At 45.3% G+C, this 21101-nt stretch overlaps 1 protein-coding gene across 1 annotated transcript in view; it reads left to right on the top strand.

Annotated features, from left to right (window-relative positions):
• slc24a3 (solute carrier family 24 member 3) overlaps nucleotides 1-21101 on the top strand; it is a 363621-nt gene that overhangs the window by 34448 nt on the left and 308072 nt on the right. Inside the window, exon 2 of the mRNA XM_067989393.1 lies at nucleotides 1577-1708. Coding sequence (XP_067845494.1) covers nucleotides 1577-1708 — 132 coding nt within the window. The remainder of the gene's footprint in view (nucleotides 1-1576; nucleotides 1709-21101) is intronic.

Consider the following 21101-nt stretch of genomic DNA (forward strand, 5'->3'; position numbering starts at 1 on the left):
GAAGGGTCAAGAACCAGAGGGCATAGATTTAAGGTGATTGGCAAAAGAACCAAAGGTGACATGAGGAAAAACCTTTTTACACAGCGAGTGGTTTGGATCTGGAATGCACTGCCTGAGGGAGTGGTGGAGGCTGATTCAATCATGGCTTTCAAAAGGGAACTGGATAAGTACTTGAAACAAAAAGATTTGCAGGGCTATCAGGATAGAGCGGGAGAGTGGATCGTGCATGGAGCCGGCATGGACTCGATAGGCCGAATGGCCTCCTTCCATGCTATAACCTTTCTATGATTCTATGATATTGTCAGATCATCAGAGTTCATATCTGAGGTCATTATGCTGAAATTGTACAGTGCTTTGGTCAGACTGCACCTTGAATAGTGTAATAAAAACAGAAAACGTGGAAATACTCAGCAGGCCAGGCAGCATCTATGGAGACAGAAACAGAGTTAACGGTTCAGATCGAAGACCTTTTGTCTTGAATGGTGGGTTCAGTCTGGCCACCAAGACACAAGGAAACATCCAAATCTTGGAGATGGTGGAAAAAAGGGCCATGAAAGAGATTCGAGGGGTTGGAAAGGGCCGTGATAGAGATTCCAAGAGTTAGATGACTAGAAAAACTTTGAACTCCTGGTTAATTAAAAACAATCTTAGAGGGATACTGTATAAGATACCAAGCTGAATAGGAAAGGGTATAATTGGAGCACGAATACAAACATTACTACAGAGGAAGGGGCCACATAAGTATAAACTGGTAAAAGGCAAGCTCAGGACTGATGTCCTCGTACAAAGAGCGATTAAATGGGCCTCTGGGTAGGGTAGTAGAGGGAATAACTCTGGAATCATTTGATGCAGAGAAGTTGTTTCCACTTGTGAGTCCAAAACTAGCGGCCATAAATATAAGATAGTCACTAATAAATCCAGTGAGGAACTCAAGAGAAATTTCTTTACTTGGAGAGTGGTGAGAATGTGGAACTCGCTGCCATGTGGAATGGTTGAGGCGATTAGCATAGATGCATTTAAGGGGAAGCTAGATAAGTACATGAGGGAGAAAGGAATAGAAGGATATGTTGATAGGGTGAGATGAAGGAAGCTTGTGTGGAGTATAAACATATGTTGGTGTCTTAGATCATAGAACAGTAGAGACCCGTTGGGCTGAATGGCCTGTTTCTGTGCTGTAAAATTCTATGTAAAGAGGCAATTGGATGCTATGAATAGGGGGTTGGGGGAGGAACCATTGGTTTCTACGGAAGGATGAGCTAGAGGGGCTGAATGACCGCTCATGTACACTTACCTTTGTGGTGTCTGCAGAGAACCTGACCCACAAAAGGAAGAAACTGGAATTTGCCACATCTCTTCTGTCCTTTTGCATCTCCTCTGTTTAGTGCAAAGAAAGTGTGGAGTAGTTTCCCTCTTAGCTCCTTCCAATGATCAAATGAGGGCATACGGATTGAGGAAAAGTAGAGAAACAAAAATTTCAAACCTAGCACAGAAAAAACAAAACAAAGTATTGTTATAATTTTAAAAAAGGTGAGTGTTCATTTGTATTTTCCATTTTAACCCCTGATATTGTTCCCAGGCTATTACGTGGTGAGCTATACTTCGGAGATGGATGACAGGCGGATAGGCCGGCGACTGATGCAGCACAGCAATGAGAACAACACAGATGCCAAGGCAGCCCCACATGTGTACAAGAACTGCACTGAGCCTGGTAAGAGAAACATAGCATCACCTGCTCCCCGGGAAGAAAAGTTCATCGAAAAATAGCGAAATGTTATGCGGCCTTTGATATTCGTACTGTTGTTTTTGTAGTGGCGTGACATGGTTCCTTGCAATATGTACCCATTGTACCACATTGTCATGGGTAACAGGGTCACGTCTGTGATCTTTTATGCACTCAGTTCCTCTTAGCTGCCCTACCGCTCGGAGTAGGTAGCCATATCCCCACTGAGAGGGAGGGAAAACCAGAAGGAGAGTTATCTTGGGCCGCCCTTGTGTAACTCTCAGCAAAGCCAGTTACAGGGCAGCATTGGTAGAGGTTCAATGGTTTACCTGCTGTATTGGTCATGGGAAGGTAAATGGGAGAAACTAACTTTTCAAAAAAAAATACATATTTATGATGCTGTCATGCAATTTCAGAGAGATCATCGAAAATTGTTTAGAATTGTTAAATGGCTAATAAAAGCATTCTAGAATACCTTGAAATTTCTTTTAAAGGACAATACAGCCATTAGAGTCTCTCAAATTACTATGCAAGTGGTGTCATTTGTTAATTGGTTATGTCACTTATCTTTGTAGTTGCAAATGGATGACTCTTTATTGGGACATACTGGAACCACTGTACAAAAGCTTGTACTGCAGCAGGTATAATGTACACATGCCATAGTATCCACTGTGCAGCCTCTGCACAGGGTAAATGGTCCCAAGAGCTGAACTAGCCCCCATTAGCTGAAGCAGTGTCATAAGGAGCAAAATATTCGTGAGAGTCTGAAGGAATAAGCATCTTTGCTTCATCTTTGCTGCTCACCTCCAGAGTTGGTTGTATCAAATGAAGTTGTGCTATGATATTAATGTACAAATACTTGTCTTTATGAAAGTCCTGTGACTGCTATTCTAATGAAGGCATTAGACCATTCATTTTAAATGATCATGGGTTGGATTTTGCTGGAGTGGGGCATCTCGTGACGTATGTCGTTAGTTAGAATTTTCCCTCGCCCTTCAGCTCAAAAATTTTTTGCGTCATAACTTGCTGGAAGTGCGAGCATAACGGGGCATGTGCGATCTTAGCGAATAGCTGGACCAACAGTGTATCTCCTTAATCAATGAGGTTTAAGGATTGAGAAAGAAACAGAGGAACAGCGGAGAAGGAGGAGGAATTAGAGTCAAATCAGGTACAGAAAGGGAAATAAAGAGAGGGAAAGAAAGATTGGATTAAGAGAGAGAGAGAGAAAGATTTAACATTTGACATTTTTAAAATCTCTGACATGCAGGAATGAGATTGAACACTTTAAATTGTTCCCATGGGAAACAGATTTAATTTTCTGCAGCGAGTTTAATGGGCAATCAATGTGCAAATCCAGCAAGTTCTTAAAAATAACGGGGAGGCTAGGGGCGAGCAATGTGTGAAGCAAACAGCGGAGTGGTGTAAATCGACCAGCAGGTTCTGGTGATTCACAACTCATGGCGTATCTCCTAATCCCCCGAAGTTGCAGGCCGATTTGGACATGAATGACTGTGTGCATCGTTCACACACTCTTATTTTTCCAGCAAGATCTGGCCCGATATCATACGGCACGAGTTCACCCCAATGGTCGTAATTCCTTGTGATTTATGTGCTGACTATGGGCTAGAAGTTTGTTTAGGCCCATTTTTGGGCCTGAAATAGGCGACGCACTCGGAGCATGCTCCGGAATCTCGTCCAAAATTGGGTCTCCGGTATACTTCCGGTGAGCTGCCGTCGCCAATCGGACATCTAGAGGCAGCTCGCCGTTTGGCTCCCCACCAATTTCAGCCAGCTCAGGTAGGTCCTGGGGGGTGTAGAGCAGGAGGTGGGGGGCAAGCGTGGACCAGCAGCAGCCCCCAGGAGTGTTGTGGAGCCGTGTGGAACACTCCTGCTCCTCCTGGCTCCACATGAAGGTAGGTTAAAAAGAAGAAACTGCCCCTTTTGAGGGCAGCCTCCAACGATTCCCTTTAAGGACTGCTGGTAAGGGCCTAACGCCTGGTTAAGGCGGCCACCAGGGATGCCTGAATATAGCTTGAGCCAAAATGGTGTTGGATGTATTTCAGGCGCCCTAGGGGCGCAGGACATAGCGTCGCAAAATTGGTCCCTTTTGGCCATGTTTCGGGCCTGAAAAACAGGCACAAGAAGTTCCAATTTCTCCCTCTTTGTGCCTTTGCTTAATTTTTACTCTCTTCTAAATAACCAGTATTCAATGAAAAGGGATGGGCAGAAAAGTCCATTTTTTTCTCAGTGCATCATTCTTACAAGCTGCCAAACCTGTTGCTTTCCAAGAAGAGAGATTCCACAAATTGGCGGATGAACGAGAGATCTCAGACCCAACTGGGTGTGTTTTCAGAGAACGAGCTGCAGAGAAACAGGCTAAATGGAAAGGAATGGAGCCTTGTTGCAAAAAAAAAACGCCTGCACAAACCCATCCACACTCAGAGTAAGAAATGTGAGAACCATGATGGTTCATATATTGGAACATTTACAAAGGCTTTTTTTGAGGAAGTTAAACTATTTTAAGTCGATGCATATTCCTGGTGATCTTATTGCTTCTGATACAGCTATTATGAAGGGTTTTGATAGGATAAATAAGGAGAAACTGTTTCCATTGGCAGAAGAGTCGGTAACCAGAGGACACAGATTTAAGATAATTGGCAAAAAATCCATAAAATTTACTAAAATGATACCAGGGATAAGGAACCTCAGTTATGTGGAGAGAAGAGAAACTGGGTTGGTTTTCCTTACAGCAGCAATAGTTAAGTGGAGATTTAATAGAGGTGTTCAAAATTATGAGGTGTTTTGATAGAGTAAATAAGGAGAAACTATTCCCATTGGTAGGAGGGCCAGTAACCAGAGGACACAGATTTAAGATAATTGGCAAAAGAACCTGAGGGGAGATGAGGAGAAATTTTTTATGCAGCGAGTTGTTATGATCTGGAATGCACTGCCTGAAAGGGCGGTGGAAGCAGATTCAGTCGTAACTTTCAAAAGGGAATTTGATATATACTTAAAAAGGGAAAATTTGCATGGCTATGAGGAAAGAGCAAGGGAGTGGGACTAGTTGAATTGCTCCTTCAAAGAGCCGACACAAGCACACTGGGCCGAATGGCCTCTCTCTGTGCTGTATGATTCTATTATTGTAGTAAGCTTTCACCTGTCTAAGTGCCTGTTCGGATACAGTACCATTCATTTTGATATCCTACAATGATCATTTCAGAGACCAGTTAACTAAAGTGAAATTCAGGGCTTGCTAAGATGCATCTTGTACAAATTCATACTAGGAGTTGTACATATATATAAACCTGGTGTTAAATTGTTTTTATATTTAATCTAGGTTGTAAATTACAACTATTACATGAATTCCTATACTTATGACGCGTTGAGATAAAATGATGCTTTGCACTCACATTGGATACTTTGGGTTTTTATTCCACAGCGATGTCCAGTTCAAAGGAAAACTGCCCATCAAAACAATGAGGTCAGGGTGAAAGTAAAATTATAAATTCAGGGCTTTCATAGATACCATCTTTAGTTCAGTGGCATCAGTCGCTCCCATAAATGGTCTAAGTGTCTTACTTTTCTGGGAGTTGACCTATATTTGTGCAATAGTGTAACTCGGGTGTAACAATAGTACCCTCTTGTGACCTGAAGCGGATATTTGTGTCTTTCATAGTGTCTTCCTTCAATCTCCCCAAAGTCAGAGAGAACTAACACTTGCTGAACATAACGAGCAGTTAAGTTCAGATTCGCCTAGTTCAATCGGTGCAACTTGTGTTTGCATAATGATACAAAATAATGAGCATGCTACACTTCCCACATCAGTGGGCCATCAGACGTGACTTAAACAAAGAGATTTCTGACTACACTCTTCTGCATTTCAATTGCCCTGTAGCCTTTTTTTTGCTTCAAGACTGCCCTGAAACATTCTGTTTCAAAAACCTCCCTGACTACTTGCTGGTGTTCCTGTTGCTGTCTTATCTCTCTCTGGTTACAGCCAAATGGATCAAAGACTTACGAACGCAGTGGGCGTGACGTGTTTTTCGATTGCCGAGACAGTCTCAACAAATTGCTCATTATTTATCAATGCTAGCTCTTCAGCAGCTCAACTGCCTATTGTCTTGGAGCCATTTCTTAAAAATGTGTGAATACAATGTGCGTTTAAAAGGCCATCAATTAAAGCAACTCTTTTTCCAAATCCTTTCTCTGGGAAAATAGCCATGACATAAAACTGCCCATTGAAGCAACAGGGTCAAAGGTGAAAGGACAGCATTATAGTCCAATGTGGTACCTTAAATTTTAAATAAATCACTTTGAATACTTCCGTGGGTAAATGCACCGCCCAGTTATACAGAGCAGTAAAGCCCTGATTTATGCTGAGTTAGCTGGTCTTAGCTGGGTCAGTGGTAAAGGTGCCACAATTGGCGTCAGGAACCCTGCATTATGAAGGAGGTGGGTTGGGGAAAATCAATCAGGGTTCATGCTTGCTATTTAGTAACCCAATGGTAGAAAGTGCATGTCGTGGGTGTGTGAATGCCCAGGTGAAAAGGGATTAGGCTTCGGGTCCGGGGGTAATGTGACTAACGATTGGGTAGCCTAGAGAGGAGGTGACAAAAATGAACTGAAAAGAAACATTCGACCTCTGCACCTTCTACCGCAACTCATCACAGAAGAGATGATTATGAGGCAAATGGGGGAGGAGAAGGATAAGGCAATTTATCTGTATCATGTCAAAGTGTGTTATGAAAGGCAACGCAAATAGAACAGAACTCAGCCCAATTTGGACTGCCCAATAATGCCACCATGTTGGGCAGAAACAATACAGTACATGTGGTGACACCAGCTTGATTAAATAATGTCGTATATCTGCAGTATGCAGATCTAGACAAGAATCTATAGACCATGTGACACCAACCTGGAAGCTGTAGTCCATGTGAGATGTAATGTAGTCTGATCTGGCTGGAATCAGCAGCTGTTTATTTTTTTTTCGCTATCTCACTGATGACCCTGCAAACACTTCGGGCTCAATTTTAAAACCGAAGTCCGGGTGCGTTGGGTGCGGGGGGGAGGGGGGGGGTGGGGCAAACAAAATCGGAATCTTCTAGAACGGGCAGGAATCCCGGCACCAACACGCTGAAGAACGGACAAGACCCAGAGTTATCTAGGTGCCCCCGCAGTTCCTGAACCCGGAGGATATTTAAATCGCTAAATCAAGTACTTAAAGTACTTGAAATGTACATAAATCCAAGTAAGAAGGCAAGCGATTTCAACGCTGCCTCAATGTGTTTCCCATGCTGTGTGAAGCACGCCATGATGAAGGAGTCATGTTGCAGCCGACACCATTTGGACATTTAAATTGACAGATGGGGATAGAAGGTCAGTTATTGCAGCAGGGCACTCATTTCTCTCAGACAAACTTTTGGCTGGGAGATCTTTGTGTTTAGACTGAAAATTCTTGGTTCACACTCAGAATTGTTCTGTTTACACATATTTACCAACTTCTCGGACCTCCTCAAACTGACACCATCAGGATGGGGGGGCACCATGGCTGCATTCACCAGTACATCCGAGGACGAGCAACATCACCATCCTCGCCCGGCACGGCGTGCACTTCCGCCACGTGGAGCTCCACAACACAGTGCTGCGCCACAGGCACCTGCACAAGGGCACAGACGGGAACAAAAGAGAGAGCGATGTCGCTGGAGGCACTCCCCGCGCCAGAGGGTCTACAGACAGAGGCTCAGCTTCCTGGACCTCTCTGAGGAGAAGTGCCTACGGAGGCTCAGAGTGAGTTGCAGACCAAGTGGTGTGCCACAGGGCTCAGTGTTGGGTCCCTTGCTGTTTGTGGTGTATACTAATGATTTGGACTTCAATGTAGGGGGCATGATTGGCAAATTTGCAGATGACACAAAAATTGGCCATGTAGTTGATAGTGAAGAGGATAGCTGTAGACTCCAAGAAGATATCAATGGGTTGGTGGAGTGGGCGGAAAAGTGGCAAATGGAGTTCAACCCGGAGAAGTGTGAGGTAATGCACTTAGGGAGGGCAAACAGTAAAAGGGAATACGCAGTAAACGGGAATATATTGAGAGGGGCAGAGGAAGTGAGAGACCTTGGAGTGCATGTGCACAGGTCCCTGAAGGTGGCAGTACAGGTAGATAAGATTGTGAAGAAGGCATACGGAATGCTCTCCGTTATTAGCCGAGGTATAGAATACAAAAGCAGGGATGTAATGATGGAACTGTATAAAATGCTGGTAAAGCCACAGCTGGAGTATTGTGCGCAGTTCTGGTCACCACATTATAGGAAGGACATAATTTCTCTGGAGAGAGTGCAGAGAAGATTTACATGAATGTTGCCAGGGCTTGAAAATTGCAGTTACGAGGAGAGATTGGATAGGCTGGGGTTGTTTTCCTTGGAGCAGAGGAGGCTGAGGGGAGACTTGATTGAGGTGTACAAAATTATGAGGGGCCAAGATAGAGTAGAGAGGCAGTACCTGTTTCCCCTAGCGGAGAGTTCAAGAACAAGTAGACATAGATTTAAGCTGATTGGCGGAATGATTAGAGGGGACATGAGGAAAAACTTTTTTATCCAGAGGGTAGTGGGTGTATGGAATTCGCTGCCCGAATTGATGGTAAAGGCAGGGACCCTCAACTCTTTTAAAAAGTACCTGGACCTGCACCTAAAGTGCTGTAAGCTGCAGGGCTACACACCGGGTGCTGGAAGGTGGGATTAGAATGGGCACCTGGTTGTTCTTCGAGTCAGCACGGACACGATGGGCCGAATGGCCCCTTCTGTGCTGTATGTTTTCTATGGTTCTATGGTTCTATCTGCAGCCTCTTTCATGCCGAGCTGCTCCAGGCCCAGGTCTAGCGGCATCTCATTACCCGTCAATGTTAAAGTCACCACTGCCCTCAAACTTTTCACCTCCGGGACATTCCATGTCACCACCGGGGACATTGCCGGGGTCTCTCAGTTGCCTGCACACAAGTGCATAAGGAAGGTCACCGAAGGCTTGTTTTGCAGGGCCTCGCAATACGTCAACTTCCGCATAGACGACCTCAGCCAGACGGAGAGGGCAGTGGGATTCCACTCTGTGGCTGGCTTCGCACAGGTACAGGGTGCAGTCGATCGCACCATATAGCAATCAGTGAGTAACAGCATCGATACAATGACAGCCACATTGCCACCAGATCTATAATTGAACAGGCGATAGGGCTGTTCAAGATGCGATTTTGGTGCCTCGATTGTTCTGGGGGAGCACTTCAATACGCACCAGCGAGAGCGTGTCGCATTATAGTAGTGTGTTGTGTCCTGCACAACATGGCACAACAGAGAGGGGTACCAGTTGAGGAGGCCCCGTCCCCTCATCCACCATCCACATCTGCCATCCACAATGAGGAGGAGCAGGAGGAGGAGGAACCCATGGGCAGAGCAGCGGTTCACCTGGCTGCTCGTAAGGCCAGGGAGTCACTAATATGTGAACGGTTCTTGTAAGATCAGGAAGTGAGAAGAGTCCAGCCCTCACACCACCTGGAAAGACCAGCGCCAACACCAGCCGCCACCCCCTCCCACACAAAACTGTCCTGCAACTATACATACACCCATTCTAAAGTGACCCACTGGGTGGCATCAAGTGTCGCTGTTCATGATGAACCACATGAAAGGGCGCTATCACAAAAGCCAGTCAAGAATGGGCAAGATGTGGCAGTAGTGGTGAGAATGCTAACATTTAATGTGACTTTAACAAAAAACAAATATAAATGAAAAATATGACAGTCTGTCAGGCACCCTTTTACAAACCCTTCGTGATCACAAATCCTTAGCCTGTCTCTTCTACGTGATGCATCCCCTGTGGCAGCAGCAGAGGTAGTGGCAGGTTGCTCACGTTCATGCCTAGACTGCTTAGGTGCTTTTGGCCCATTTCCTCTGGGTTTTGGAGCCCAGGAGGGCCCCTCCAAAGACTGCTGCATCTCCACCTGTGCAGGGGCAGACTCGGCCACCTGGAGAGGAGGCAGCATTGCAGGTGCTGGTTGAGAGGAGGGCAACGGGTGAGACATGGGAGCGCTTTGAGTGGCGTCCCCACTTCCATGACCCCTTTCGCCATCATCCCTCTCCTGGACCAGGCCCACATCACTCCTATCACCCTGCTGGACAACAGTTAGGAGGACATGTGTGCTGCCTTGGAAGGCCACTTCTAAAATATCTGTCAGCCTGTTTAAGGCGGCAGAATGATGTTCACCCTGAGTTCGAACGGCTGTTGTCAGGGCCTGAATGGATTCATTTGTGAGCCGTGCTTGAAGCTCCATGGAGGCTAGCCTTCTCTCCATCGCAGACATTCCCGCACTTACCTGCGACACTATCTCCGATATTCCAGCAGTTACGTGCGACACTATCTCAGAGAGTTGCTCACGTCCCTGAGACACTATCCCGTGCCTATGCCACCATTCCTCTCATGCAGGAGTTGGACTCCTCCATCCTCTGTGCTATTGTGGAGACTGTGCGTGGCACCTGTTCCAGTACCTCTCAAATATCCTGCTATCCCTCGATCATTCTCCTTTTAAAGGATGCCCCCCAGGGCTCAGCATCTGCGTCCAGTGAGCAGAGCCTGGAGAGGAGTGCTCCCACCGACACGGACTCTCCACAGTGAGTGAGGGTGAAGTGGTCAGCCGATGAATGCATTGCTTTGGGTGAGGCTGACCATGAAAGAGGGTGAGTATCAGACAGAGACAGCACATTGGATCAGGATTGAGGTGAGTGGTCGTGGTGGGTTCACAAATGGGGAGGTGAGGAAGTGCTCAGGAAGTGAAGGTAAGTTGAGGATGAGCCTTAAGTGGGTGTGAAGAGTAATGTGATGGAGTAGTCTTGGCAGTACAGAATGATTTGTGTGTGTGAGGAGGGGTGGGGGGTGATGTGCACCACAGAATGCTGGAGAACAGTACGTGTACTCACTTTTGCTGACCTAGTTAGGTCATTGAAACATTTCCTGCACTGGACCCAAGTGCGGGATATGTTGCTCCTGCTGGTGGCCTCCTCTGCCACCTCGAGCCAGGCCTTCTTGGTGGCAGAGGCAGGGCGCTTCCTCCTGTCAGCCAGGTAAAACAGTTCCCTCCTCCTCCTCACCCCGGCCAGTAGCACCTGAAGTGAGGCATCATCAACAGCCTTGCCTCTGTGCTGCTCCATTGGGTCTTTTTGGTCTTTGCTCCAGCAAAAGCCATTGGAGCAATGGCCCTTTTAACAGAGCCGCTCCAGCTGACAGCCTGTCATGCGGGTGTGCAGTCCGCCCACTGCGCAGCCTTTGAACAGCAAACCTGGAAACCACGTTAAGGGCCACCAATTAACTCGCGATCACGTGGGGAACGGTAAGTTTTTATTATTCCGGTTTGCCGCGTGTCCATCGACCCCCCCCCCCCCTGCTGCCATCACACCATCCTTTCAAAATCGAGCCCGTAGTCTTAGTATAGTCCTTCTTGGTTTAGGAAGCCAGAAAGTGGCCCATTTGAAAAGGGATCCTGCGATTTTGATGAGGCATCACATTTAACATGACATGAGTGCACGACCTCTAAAGTATTAGCTTGATTCAGTTCTTATTTTTGAATCTCTTAATCTGAGACAGGAAGTGCGACCTCAAAGCAAAAGAGCTGCTCTCTGAACTGGAGCTGCAAGTTCCTTCGAATCACATATCTTTTGTTAGTGGTTACCAGTTATAGATTGTTCAAGTTTCAGTTCCTGAATATAAACATGTAGAAAAGAGTGTACTTTCTCTCCAACACCTTAAATCTGTTCTTCTGAAAGCAGTGACTAATAAGCTCAATAGTTCAACAGGCACCAGTGGCCCTCAGGAGAGGAGGAGGCCGTTTGTAAAAGCAAAGTGATTACTAATGGGGAAAGTAAAAGCATCTGTTTTAACCTGAATTTTAACAAAAAATAAATGCTGAAATGGGAAGTGAGAGTGATCATGAGTGGTGAAACTTGCAAGACTATAGGATTAAATGTACTACAAAATGTTTCTCACTGAAATGTCTGTCTGGGGTGGACAAGGTTATCAAACACAGAGCATGTCGTTCTTATAACTCTTGCACTGGCTGAATTGCAGCTCATTCTGAAACTTTACTGTCAAATCACTTCTAAAATCTGAAGCCTTCATTTACTTCATCAACAATGACTACACTTCAAACGTACTTCATTGGCTCTACAACGCTTTGGGACATCCTGAACTCATGAAAGGCGCTATATAAATGCAATTCTTTCTTCTTCCTACTCTTTATTTTTGTTCCTTTTTGACACTCAGCATGTGCATGATGATGTGGAGATGCCGGTGATGGACTGGGGTTGACAAATGTAAAGAATCTTACAACACCAGGTTATAGTCCAACAATTTTATTTGAAAATCACAAGCTTTCGGAGATTATCTCCTTCGTCACCTGACGAAGGAGATAATCTCCGAAAGCTTGTGATTTTCAAATAAAATTGTTGGACTATAACCTGGTGTTGTAAGATTCTTTACACATGTGAATGATGTTAGTCCTCAGGAATGGAACATTTTCATTTTGGGCACCCTAGCATTTGCATTAAGCACTTCCAGATCAGGTGTAGAATCATAGAATCATACAGCACAGAAGGAGGCCATTTGGCCCATCGTGGCTCTGCTGGCTTTTTGAAAGAGCTGTCCAATTAGTCCACTGCCCTGCTCTTTCCCCATAGCTCTGCAAATTTTTCCCCTTTAAGTATTTATCCACTTCCCTTTTGAAAGTTATTATTGAATCTGCTTCCACTGCCCTTTCAGGCAGTGCATTCCAGATCATAACAACTCGCTGTGTAAAAAACTTGTTCTCCTCATCTCCCCCTTGTAGAATTTTCTCTCTATTCTCTGCCAACAATGTGCCTCAGAAAAACACTCCAATTGCACCAGTGGGGATTCTTTTCAATTTCAATTTCAACCATCCTGTGACCACAGTTAGAGGTGGTTCAATGTGTAGAACTGGTCTTTCAGCTGTGATTTTGGTTCAGATCCACCCCAGAGCCTCTGCTTGTTGTAAATGCTCGACAGGAACTCAGCTTGGACACTCTTACCTGGTTCTGCATTGGCCGATAAAACAAGTTGCTCTCATTTCATTAACATATCTGCATCTCTTGATGACAAATTCTCCTCATTTCACTGTGGCACATTTATTGTGGTTGAAAATAAATAATTTTATAAACTCAGCACTTTCAAAGAGCCGGCACAGGCATGATGGGCTGAATGGCCTCTTCCTGTGCTGTACCCATTATGATACTATGATGAGGATAGAAATTCAATTCAAGTTATGAATACTACTTATACTAGCAGATCTCATCTGGCTTTACTCATGGTCAGTTTAGGATCTGGACTGTGATTTTTAATGTCTACTATTGTCTCACTGCAGCCTAAACACTACAGTGGTTCTCCCATCATTGCAATCTAGAAAATTTACTGAAGCAGCATATCACATAACTGACTTGAGGTAAAAATATTATTGATGTTCACCGATACAGGCCTCCCAGACATAATGAACTTAATGTTACTCCTTTGGATGGAATATCAATGGGGTGATAATTGTGCCCGTCTTTCTGTCTCCACTCCAATCCACTTCCATGGGACAGAGGTCATTTCCAATGCAGGGCGGGCTTGTCAGCCAGATTCCCACTATCAAGTCAGAGCTGCGTCACTGCTAACAATGTTGCAGTGGGACCGCAGCTGCAGCACTCACAGAGGTTATGGGGGACCTTAAACGGGCAGAAGAGCCCCAAAGACAAAAGCAAAATTTGTCTTGGCTGAGACAGTGGCCTAAGAAGGTACGGCATTGAAAGAAAGAAAGACTTGCATTTATATAGTGCCTTTCATGACCTCAGGACGTCCCAAAGCGCTTTATAACCAATAAAGTACTTTCGAAGTGTGGTCACTGTTGTTTTGTAGGAAACGCGGCAGCCAATTTGCGCCCAGCAAGTTCCCACAAGCAGCAATATGATAATGGCCAGATAATCTGTTTTGGTGATGTTGTTTGAGGGATAAATATTGGCCAGGACACCGGGGAGAACTCTTCTTCGAAATTGTGCCATGGGATCTTTTATGTCCACCTGAGAGGTTTAACGTTCTCATCCGAAAGACGTCACCTCTGACAGTGCAGCACTCCCTCAGTACTGCATTGGGATGTCAGACTAGATTTTGTGCTCAAGTCTCTGTAAACCTAACCAGTCTATCACTTTGTTATCATCTTGCATCATTACCTTTAGTTGTGGTGAAATATCATACCTCAACATGCACTCTATGCATTTAAATTTTTAAAAGACCACCCTGCTCCAGTTCTCTTTACTTACCCTGGGCGGGCTGCATGGACAACGGCAGTCCTCTGATAGCTTATCCAAGTGGTTATTTGTGTGTTAGTTTGACAATGAGTGACAGTAGAGTCTTCATCTTGGTGGGTTTGCAGCCGTGTTTGAACCTATCTTCACCCGGTATCTGTATACGCACAGGCATAACTGGATAGCTATTGAGAGTGAGAACTGTGGCTGATTTCCCCTCCCCTTACGCCAGACAAGGAGGCAAATTGCAGTGTACCTATCACTTCACCAGACTAACAATTCAGCCAGTATGGTTGAGTACATGATGTGGTATATTTACTAAGCCAGCCGCTCGAGGAGCCATCTCTGTGTATTTAACTGTGTACAGCAGGTGGTTTTTCTGGTTTCTGGAGCACTTGCATGTTCTAAAAGTTGGACCTTATCCAGCTATGAAAAGACTGGCATGTGGTTTACTATTAATCACTTTGTCAACTAGCAAGAGATTGTTTATAACAGCAACTGATGGTGGTTTTGAGGCTCATATGTTGTGTGAAAGGGGTCTGGTCCAACTGAGGCCTACTTACACAGTCTGTATCATTATAGCCATCCCATTCTGCTTCACCCGTAGCATTTTACTCTACATATGTGGTGGATTTATTCTGAAAAAGACATTTTGCCAAACTGCTCGCTGTGTTTTCAATGTGAAAAAGATCTGTTAAGACCTAATAATTGCAGTGTTGCTGGAAACCTGCATGAATACTTACCGCAAGTTTAGAATGAGCTTTTTCTCAGGAAACTTATCTCCTTTGTCTTGGGATTTGGAAATGATATTTGTTTAATTTTCTTTCTCTCCTCTCCTGAAGGGATTGACTCATACTGGGGTATGTTTCCCCGGAAACCAGCAGTTCTTTAGTACAGGGCGCACCCATTCGCCTGCAGATCCCAACATGTTCAGCAGCCCTCCTGCGGCTTTTCAGTTCCCAAGACTCAGCTGCCTTGCTCTATGTCCCAGCAGCACTGACACCACGGGGCGTGATTTTAACCCTACCCGCCCAGCTGAAGCCTGCGGGGTCTTTCTTTAAATATGCAGATTAGGGTCTGATGATGTCATTGGGACCTGACTGCAATTTTAACTCTTGCCTGAGCAGGGAAGCCACTGTGACTTTCCCGCCAGGTGAAGACAGCAGGAAGTGAATCAAAAGAAGCCATTTAAGATAAGATTTTTTTTTACTTTCCTTCTGGGGCCAGGAGAATCATAGAGTCATAGAAAATTTACGGCACAGAAGGAGGCCATTCAGCCCATCGTGTCTGTGCCGGCCGAAAATGAGCCACCCAGCCTATTCCCACTTTCCAGCACTTGGTCCGTAGCCTTGCAGGTTATGGCACTTCAGGTGCATATCTAGGTACTTTTTAAATGAGTTGAGGGTTTCTGCCTCTACCTCCCTTTCAGGCAGTGAGTTCCAGACCCCCGCCACCCTCTGGGTGAAAAAATTTCTCCTCAGCTCCCCTCTAATCCTTCTACCAATCACTTTAAATCTAAGCCCCCTGGTTATTGACCTCTCTTCTAAGGGAAATTAATCCTTCCTATCCACTCTATCTAGGCCCCTCATAATTTTGTGCACCTCAATTAAACCACCCCTCAGCTTCCTCTGTTCCAAAGAAAACAACCCCAGCCTATCCAATCTTTCCTCATAGCTAAAATTTTCCAGTCCTGGCAACATCCTCGTAAATCTCTGTACCCTCTCTAGTGCAATTACATCCTCTCTGTAATGTGGTGACCAGAACTGTATGCAGTACTCAAAGTGTGGCCTAACTAGTGTTTTATGCAGTTCCAGCATAACCTCCCTGCTCTTATATTCTATGTCTTGGCTAATAAAGGAAAGTATTCCATATGCCTTTTTAACCACCTTATCTACCTGTCCTGCTACCTTCAGGGATCTGTGGACATGTACTCCAAGGTTCCTCACTTTCTTTACACCTCTCAGTATCCTCCCATTTATTGTGTATTCCTTGTTTGCCCTCCCCAAATGCATTACCTCACACTTCTCCGGATTGAATTCCATTTGCCACTTTTCTGCCCACCTGACCTGTCCATTGATGTCTTCCTGCAGTCTACAGCTTTCCTCCTCACTATCAACCACATGGCCAATTTTTGTATCATCTGCAAACCTCTTAATCATGTCCCCTACATTTAAGTCCAAATAATTAATATGTACCACAAAAAGCAAGGGACCTAGTACTGAGCCCTGCGGAACGCCAGCCACAAAAACACCCGTCGACCATCACCCTTTGCTTCTGGCCACTGAGCCAATTTTAGATCCAACTTGCCACTTTCCCTTGGATCCCATTTACTTTTTTGACCAGCCTGCCATGTGGGACCTTGTCAAAAACCTTGCTAAAATCCATCTACACTACATCAAATGCGCTACCCTCATCGATCCTCCTTGTCACCTCCTCGAAAAATTCAACCAAGTTAGTCAGACACGACATCCCTTTAATAAATCCATGCTGACTGTCCTTGATTACTCCGTGCCTTTCTAAGTGACGGTTTATCCTGTCCCTCAGAATTGATTCCAGTAATTTGCCCACCACCGAGGTTAGACTGACTGGCCTGTTATTACTCGGTCTATCCCTCGCTCCCTTTTTAAACAACGGTACAATGTTAGCAGTCCTCCAATCCTCCGGCACCACGCCTGTATCCAGTGAGGATTGGAAAATGATGGTCAGAGCCACTGCTATTAGCTCCCTTGCCGCTTTTAATAGCCTGGGATACATTTCATTCGGGCCTGGTGATTTATCTACTTTCAAAGATGCTAATCCCCTTAATACTTCCTCTCTCACTATATTTATCCCATCCAATATTTCACATTCCTCCTCCTTAACTACAATCTCTGCATCGTCCCTCTCTTTTGTGAAGACAGACCCAAAGTATTCATTAAGAACCATAACAACCTCTTCCGCCTCTACACATAGTTGACCTTTTCGGTCTCTAATAGGCCCTATTCTTTCCTTAGTTATCCTCTTGCTCTTAATGTATTTATAAAACATCTTTGGGTTTTCCTTGATTTTATTTGCCAGTATTTTTTCACGCCCTCTCGTTGCTTTCCTATTTTCCTTTTTAATTTCATCCTCGCACTTTCTATACACCTCTAGGCTTTCTGCAGTATTGAGTTCTCAGTGTCTGACATAAGCTTCCCTTTTTTGCCTTATCTCACCCTGTATGCTCCTTGACATCCAGGGGGCTCTAGAATTGGCAGTCCCACCCTTTTTCTTTGTGGGAACATGTTTACTCTGAACCCCTTGAATCTCCCCCTTGAACGCCTCCCACTGCTTTGACGTTGATTTACCTTCAAGAAGCTGTTTCCAGTCCATTTTTGGTAAATCACTTCTCAGCTTAGTAAATTTGGCCTATCCCCAATTGAGAACTTTTACTCCTGTTCTATCTTTGTCCTTTTCCATAACTATGCTAAATCTAACTGAATTATGATCACTACCAGCAAAGTGCTCTCCCTCTGGTACTCCTTCCACCTGCCCAGCTTCATTTCCTAAAACTAAATCCAGAATTGCCCGCTCTCTCGTTGGGCTTGCTACGTACTGGCTAAAAAAGTTCTCCTGAATGCAATTTTGTGCCCTCTATACCCTTCACACTGTTTGTATCCCAGTTAATATTAGGGTAGTTGAAATCCCTACTATTATTGCCCTATTGCTTTTGCACTTCTGAGAAACTTGCCAACATATTTGCTCTTCTATCTTCCTCTGACTGTTTGGGGGTCTATAGTACACTCCCAGTAGTGTGACTGCCCTTTTTTTGTTCCTTAGCTCAACCCCTATGGCCTCATTTGATGATCCTTCTAACATATCATCCCTCCTCACAGCCGTAATTGTTTCTTTAACCAAAATTGCCACCCCCCTCCTTTTTTATCCCCCTCTCTATCTCGTCTGAAAACCCTGTAACCAGGAATGTTGAGCTGCCATTCCTGTCCTTCTTTAAGCCATGTTTCTGTAATAGCTAAGATATCATACCTGCACGTGTCTATCTGTGCCCTCAGCTCATCTGCCTTATTCACTAGTTTCCTTGCATTGAAGTATATACCTTTAAGCACTGCCAAACTCCTTTGCTGTCTATTTTCTAACCGTTGTTTCCTTTGCCTTCCAAACTCACTTACTAATTTCTGCCTTCCATCTCCAGTTGTGATTCTGTCCCATCTGGATCTACACTCAGGTTCCCATCCTCCTGCCAAGCTAGCTTAAACCCTCCCCAACAGCACTAGCAAACCTTCCCGTGAGGATATTGGCCCCAGCCCTATTGAGGTCCAACCCGTCTGGCTTGTACTGGTCCCACCTCCCCCAGAACTGGTCTCAATGCCCCAGGAATCTAAAGCCCTCCCTCCTGCACCATCTCTCCAGCCACCCATTCATCTGCTCGATCTTCCTATTTCTATACTCACCAGCACGTGGCACTGGGAGTAATCCGGAGATTCCTACCTTTGAGGTCCTGTTTATTAATTCTTTTCCTAGCTCCTAACTGCAGAAGTTCAAAACTCTCATATAACAATATAACAAAGATCGAGGAGGAGCAAGGAAAGATTAGGTCTCCTCTGCCCTGGGCTTCCACCAACCATCTGTCCCAAAGCCCCCTCCGCACGACTTACCTTCTTGCCGGCGAGCCTTCCTTTGGTGTTGGCCATCAGCCCCTTGCCACACGAACCTCCGCTCCTCCTAGCTGGCCAGCTGCGGGTAGCAGTTTGATACAAATGAACAGCTTGCCAGGCTACTTCAGAGCGCAGTTAAGAGTCAACCACCTTGGCGTGGGACAGGAGTCACATGCAGGCCAGACCGGGTACGGATGGTAAAGTACCCTAGTATTGAGCTACCAGTGCGCTCTAGGAAGGGATAAAGTGACCCACGTTGAAGGTGTTCCTCAAAAGCTCTTCCCAAAAAACCTGCAGAAGTTCAAAACTCTCATATAACAAAGATCGACCTTTTACAAAGCTTTGATCCACCGTCATTCTCACCTTCATACCGGCTGGCGTCCACAAGTATATTTTCACTCTGTTATTTCTCCATTCACTCAGTGCATTCCTATCAGTTGTTGCTCTGCTCCTCCGCGCTGTGATGTTTCGATTTCAGGTCTGCTGCCCACCTACATCCCTAGGCCTCCCCCCCCCTCCCTACTCCTGATTTTAAATCTCCTCTCCCTGTATCTATCCCACTCGGGCTGTCTCCAATGTTAAGACGGTGGTACGACTGATGTTGCGAGTCGAAAGGGGAGAGTTGCCATTTAAATATCACGGCCCTCGAGGAGCAAAGCTACAGCCGGTAGGAGTGCACTGGAGTGATTCTGCTGCTGGGTCCTCTTTCGTTGGAGAGATGACTACGCCGGGTGAAACCAGAGGGAAGGTATAATCTGCGTCCAAGGTGACGCCAAGCCTCCCTCACTTTTAACCCCAAGCAGGGACGTAAACTTCTCATCTTACGTGTGAATTTATACACTAGTTTTTGCTAATTAAAATGTAGCTGGTTGTGATTAGCAAAAGAACCAAAGGTGATATGAGGAAAGACTTTTTTACGCAGCGAGTGGTTAGGATCTGGAATGCATTGCCCAAGGGGGTGGTGGAGACAAATTCAATCATGGCCTTCAAAAGGGAATTGGATAAGTACCTGAAAGGAAAAAATTTGCAGGGCTACGGGGATAGGGCGGGGCAGTAGGACTAGCCGGATTGCTCTTGCATGGAGCCGGCATGGACTCAATGGGCCGAATGGCCTCCTTCCATGCTGTAACCTTTCTATGATTCTATTTCTAGCCCTGGACTTATAAAATGACTGGTCTTTCTCACCAGATGATCCTGGAATTGCTAAGCTATAAAATGAGGAATGCCTTGGACCGTGCCATAGGCACGAAGGGGGTTCTACCACCAGCAGTCTGCCAATAAGCAATTGTCTAATTTGTTAGTGGGAGGGAGAGGAAGGTGGAGGGTAGGTTATTTCCAATGACCAGATCTCCTCTCACTTCTCAGTCTGTCAAATTGTCCCATTCGTCGCAGTCCCACTGGTACCCTATCGTGCCTAGTCTGGCTATGGTTGGGGCTGTGCTAAAGTCACTCTTCATTACTTTTTTGAGGTTTTCTCCCAAGCGGACGAGGGTCTGGGTTTGGATTTTACTTGTGTTGCTGCTTGTCAAGGATGAGAGATACGAAACGGAAGACACTTCCACTTTAGGCCCCTAAATCAGAGATTATCACCGGTTATCACACAGGTTTTTCACAGAAATCATGTATATGTCCACTGTAAGGGAGATTGCCAGTTTGTGCTCAGTACAGGGCAGTTTGGTGTTATGGGCCCATTGGCTTTGGGTGCTGGATTGACACCAGAGGCTGCAAAGGTTATATATCAAATCAGTTTGAAGCCTTCATCCCATCAGTCTGAATTGAACTAAAACTAAGTGAAAGGACAATGCAAACTCATTGTAATCCAGTGCTTACATACCCTCTTAAATACACATTGCTTGTTTTGCAGAAGAACCTGGAATAAAATTCCCCTGACCTCACTGCACTCTCCAAGTACTGTTGCATTTTTTTTCTTCTTTATTACTAAAATGTTCGTAAACGTGTTGAGCCGTTTGGAAGCTGGTGTTTTGTCATTGTTATTATTTGGGAAAAAAGCTTGTGCGGGACTTCTGACATAACACCAGCTTGCCTTCATTTAACGCACCGCGGGGGTCATTTTGACTTTTGCCAATGGTGTAAAACGGGCGATTTCGGAATGGCCACCCGCTATGCATTGAAGTGAAAGGAAATGAAATTCGGGAGAGGTGTACAACAGGCGTCTGAATCGATATCGTCCGTTTTACATTATCACCCAAAGTCAAAATTACCCCCCACTCATGTCAGAATCTTGGAGCACTTTAGAGAGAAGAAAGTAGACACTGAAAAGGAGAACAGAACGGGTAGGACGGGAGCAGGGCCGAAGGAGGCAAATCGTAATTTATGTGTTCCCAGGATGTGGCCGGTGCGGGAAAAATTGCAGAGTTAGGAAAGCCTTTTCATTCTGTGTAGAGTTTGTAGGATAGTGTAAAACGAGTG

Source organism: Heptranchias perlo, chromosome 8, assembly GCF_035084215.1.
Source record: "Heptranchias perlo isolate sHepPer1 chromosome 8, sHepPer1.hap1, whole genome shotgun sequence".
Taxonomy (NCBI): Eukaryota; Metazoa; Chordata; class Chondrichthyes; order Hexanchiformes; family Hexanchidae; genus Heptranchias; species Heptranchias perlo.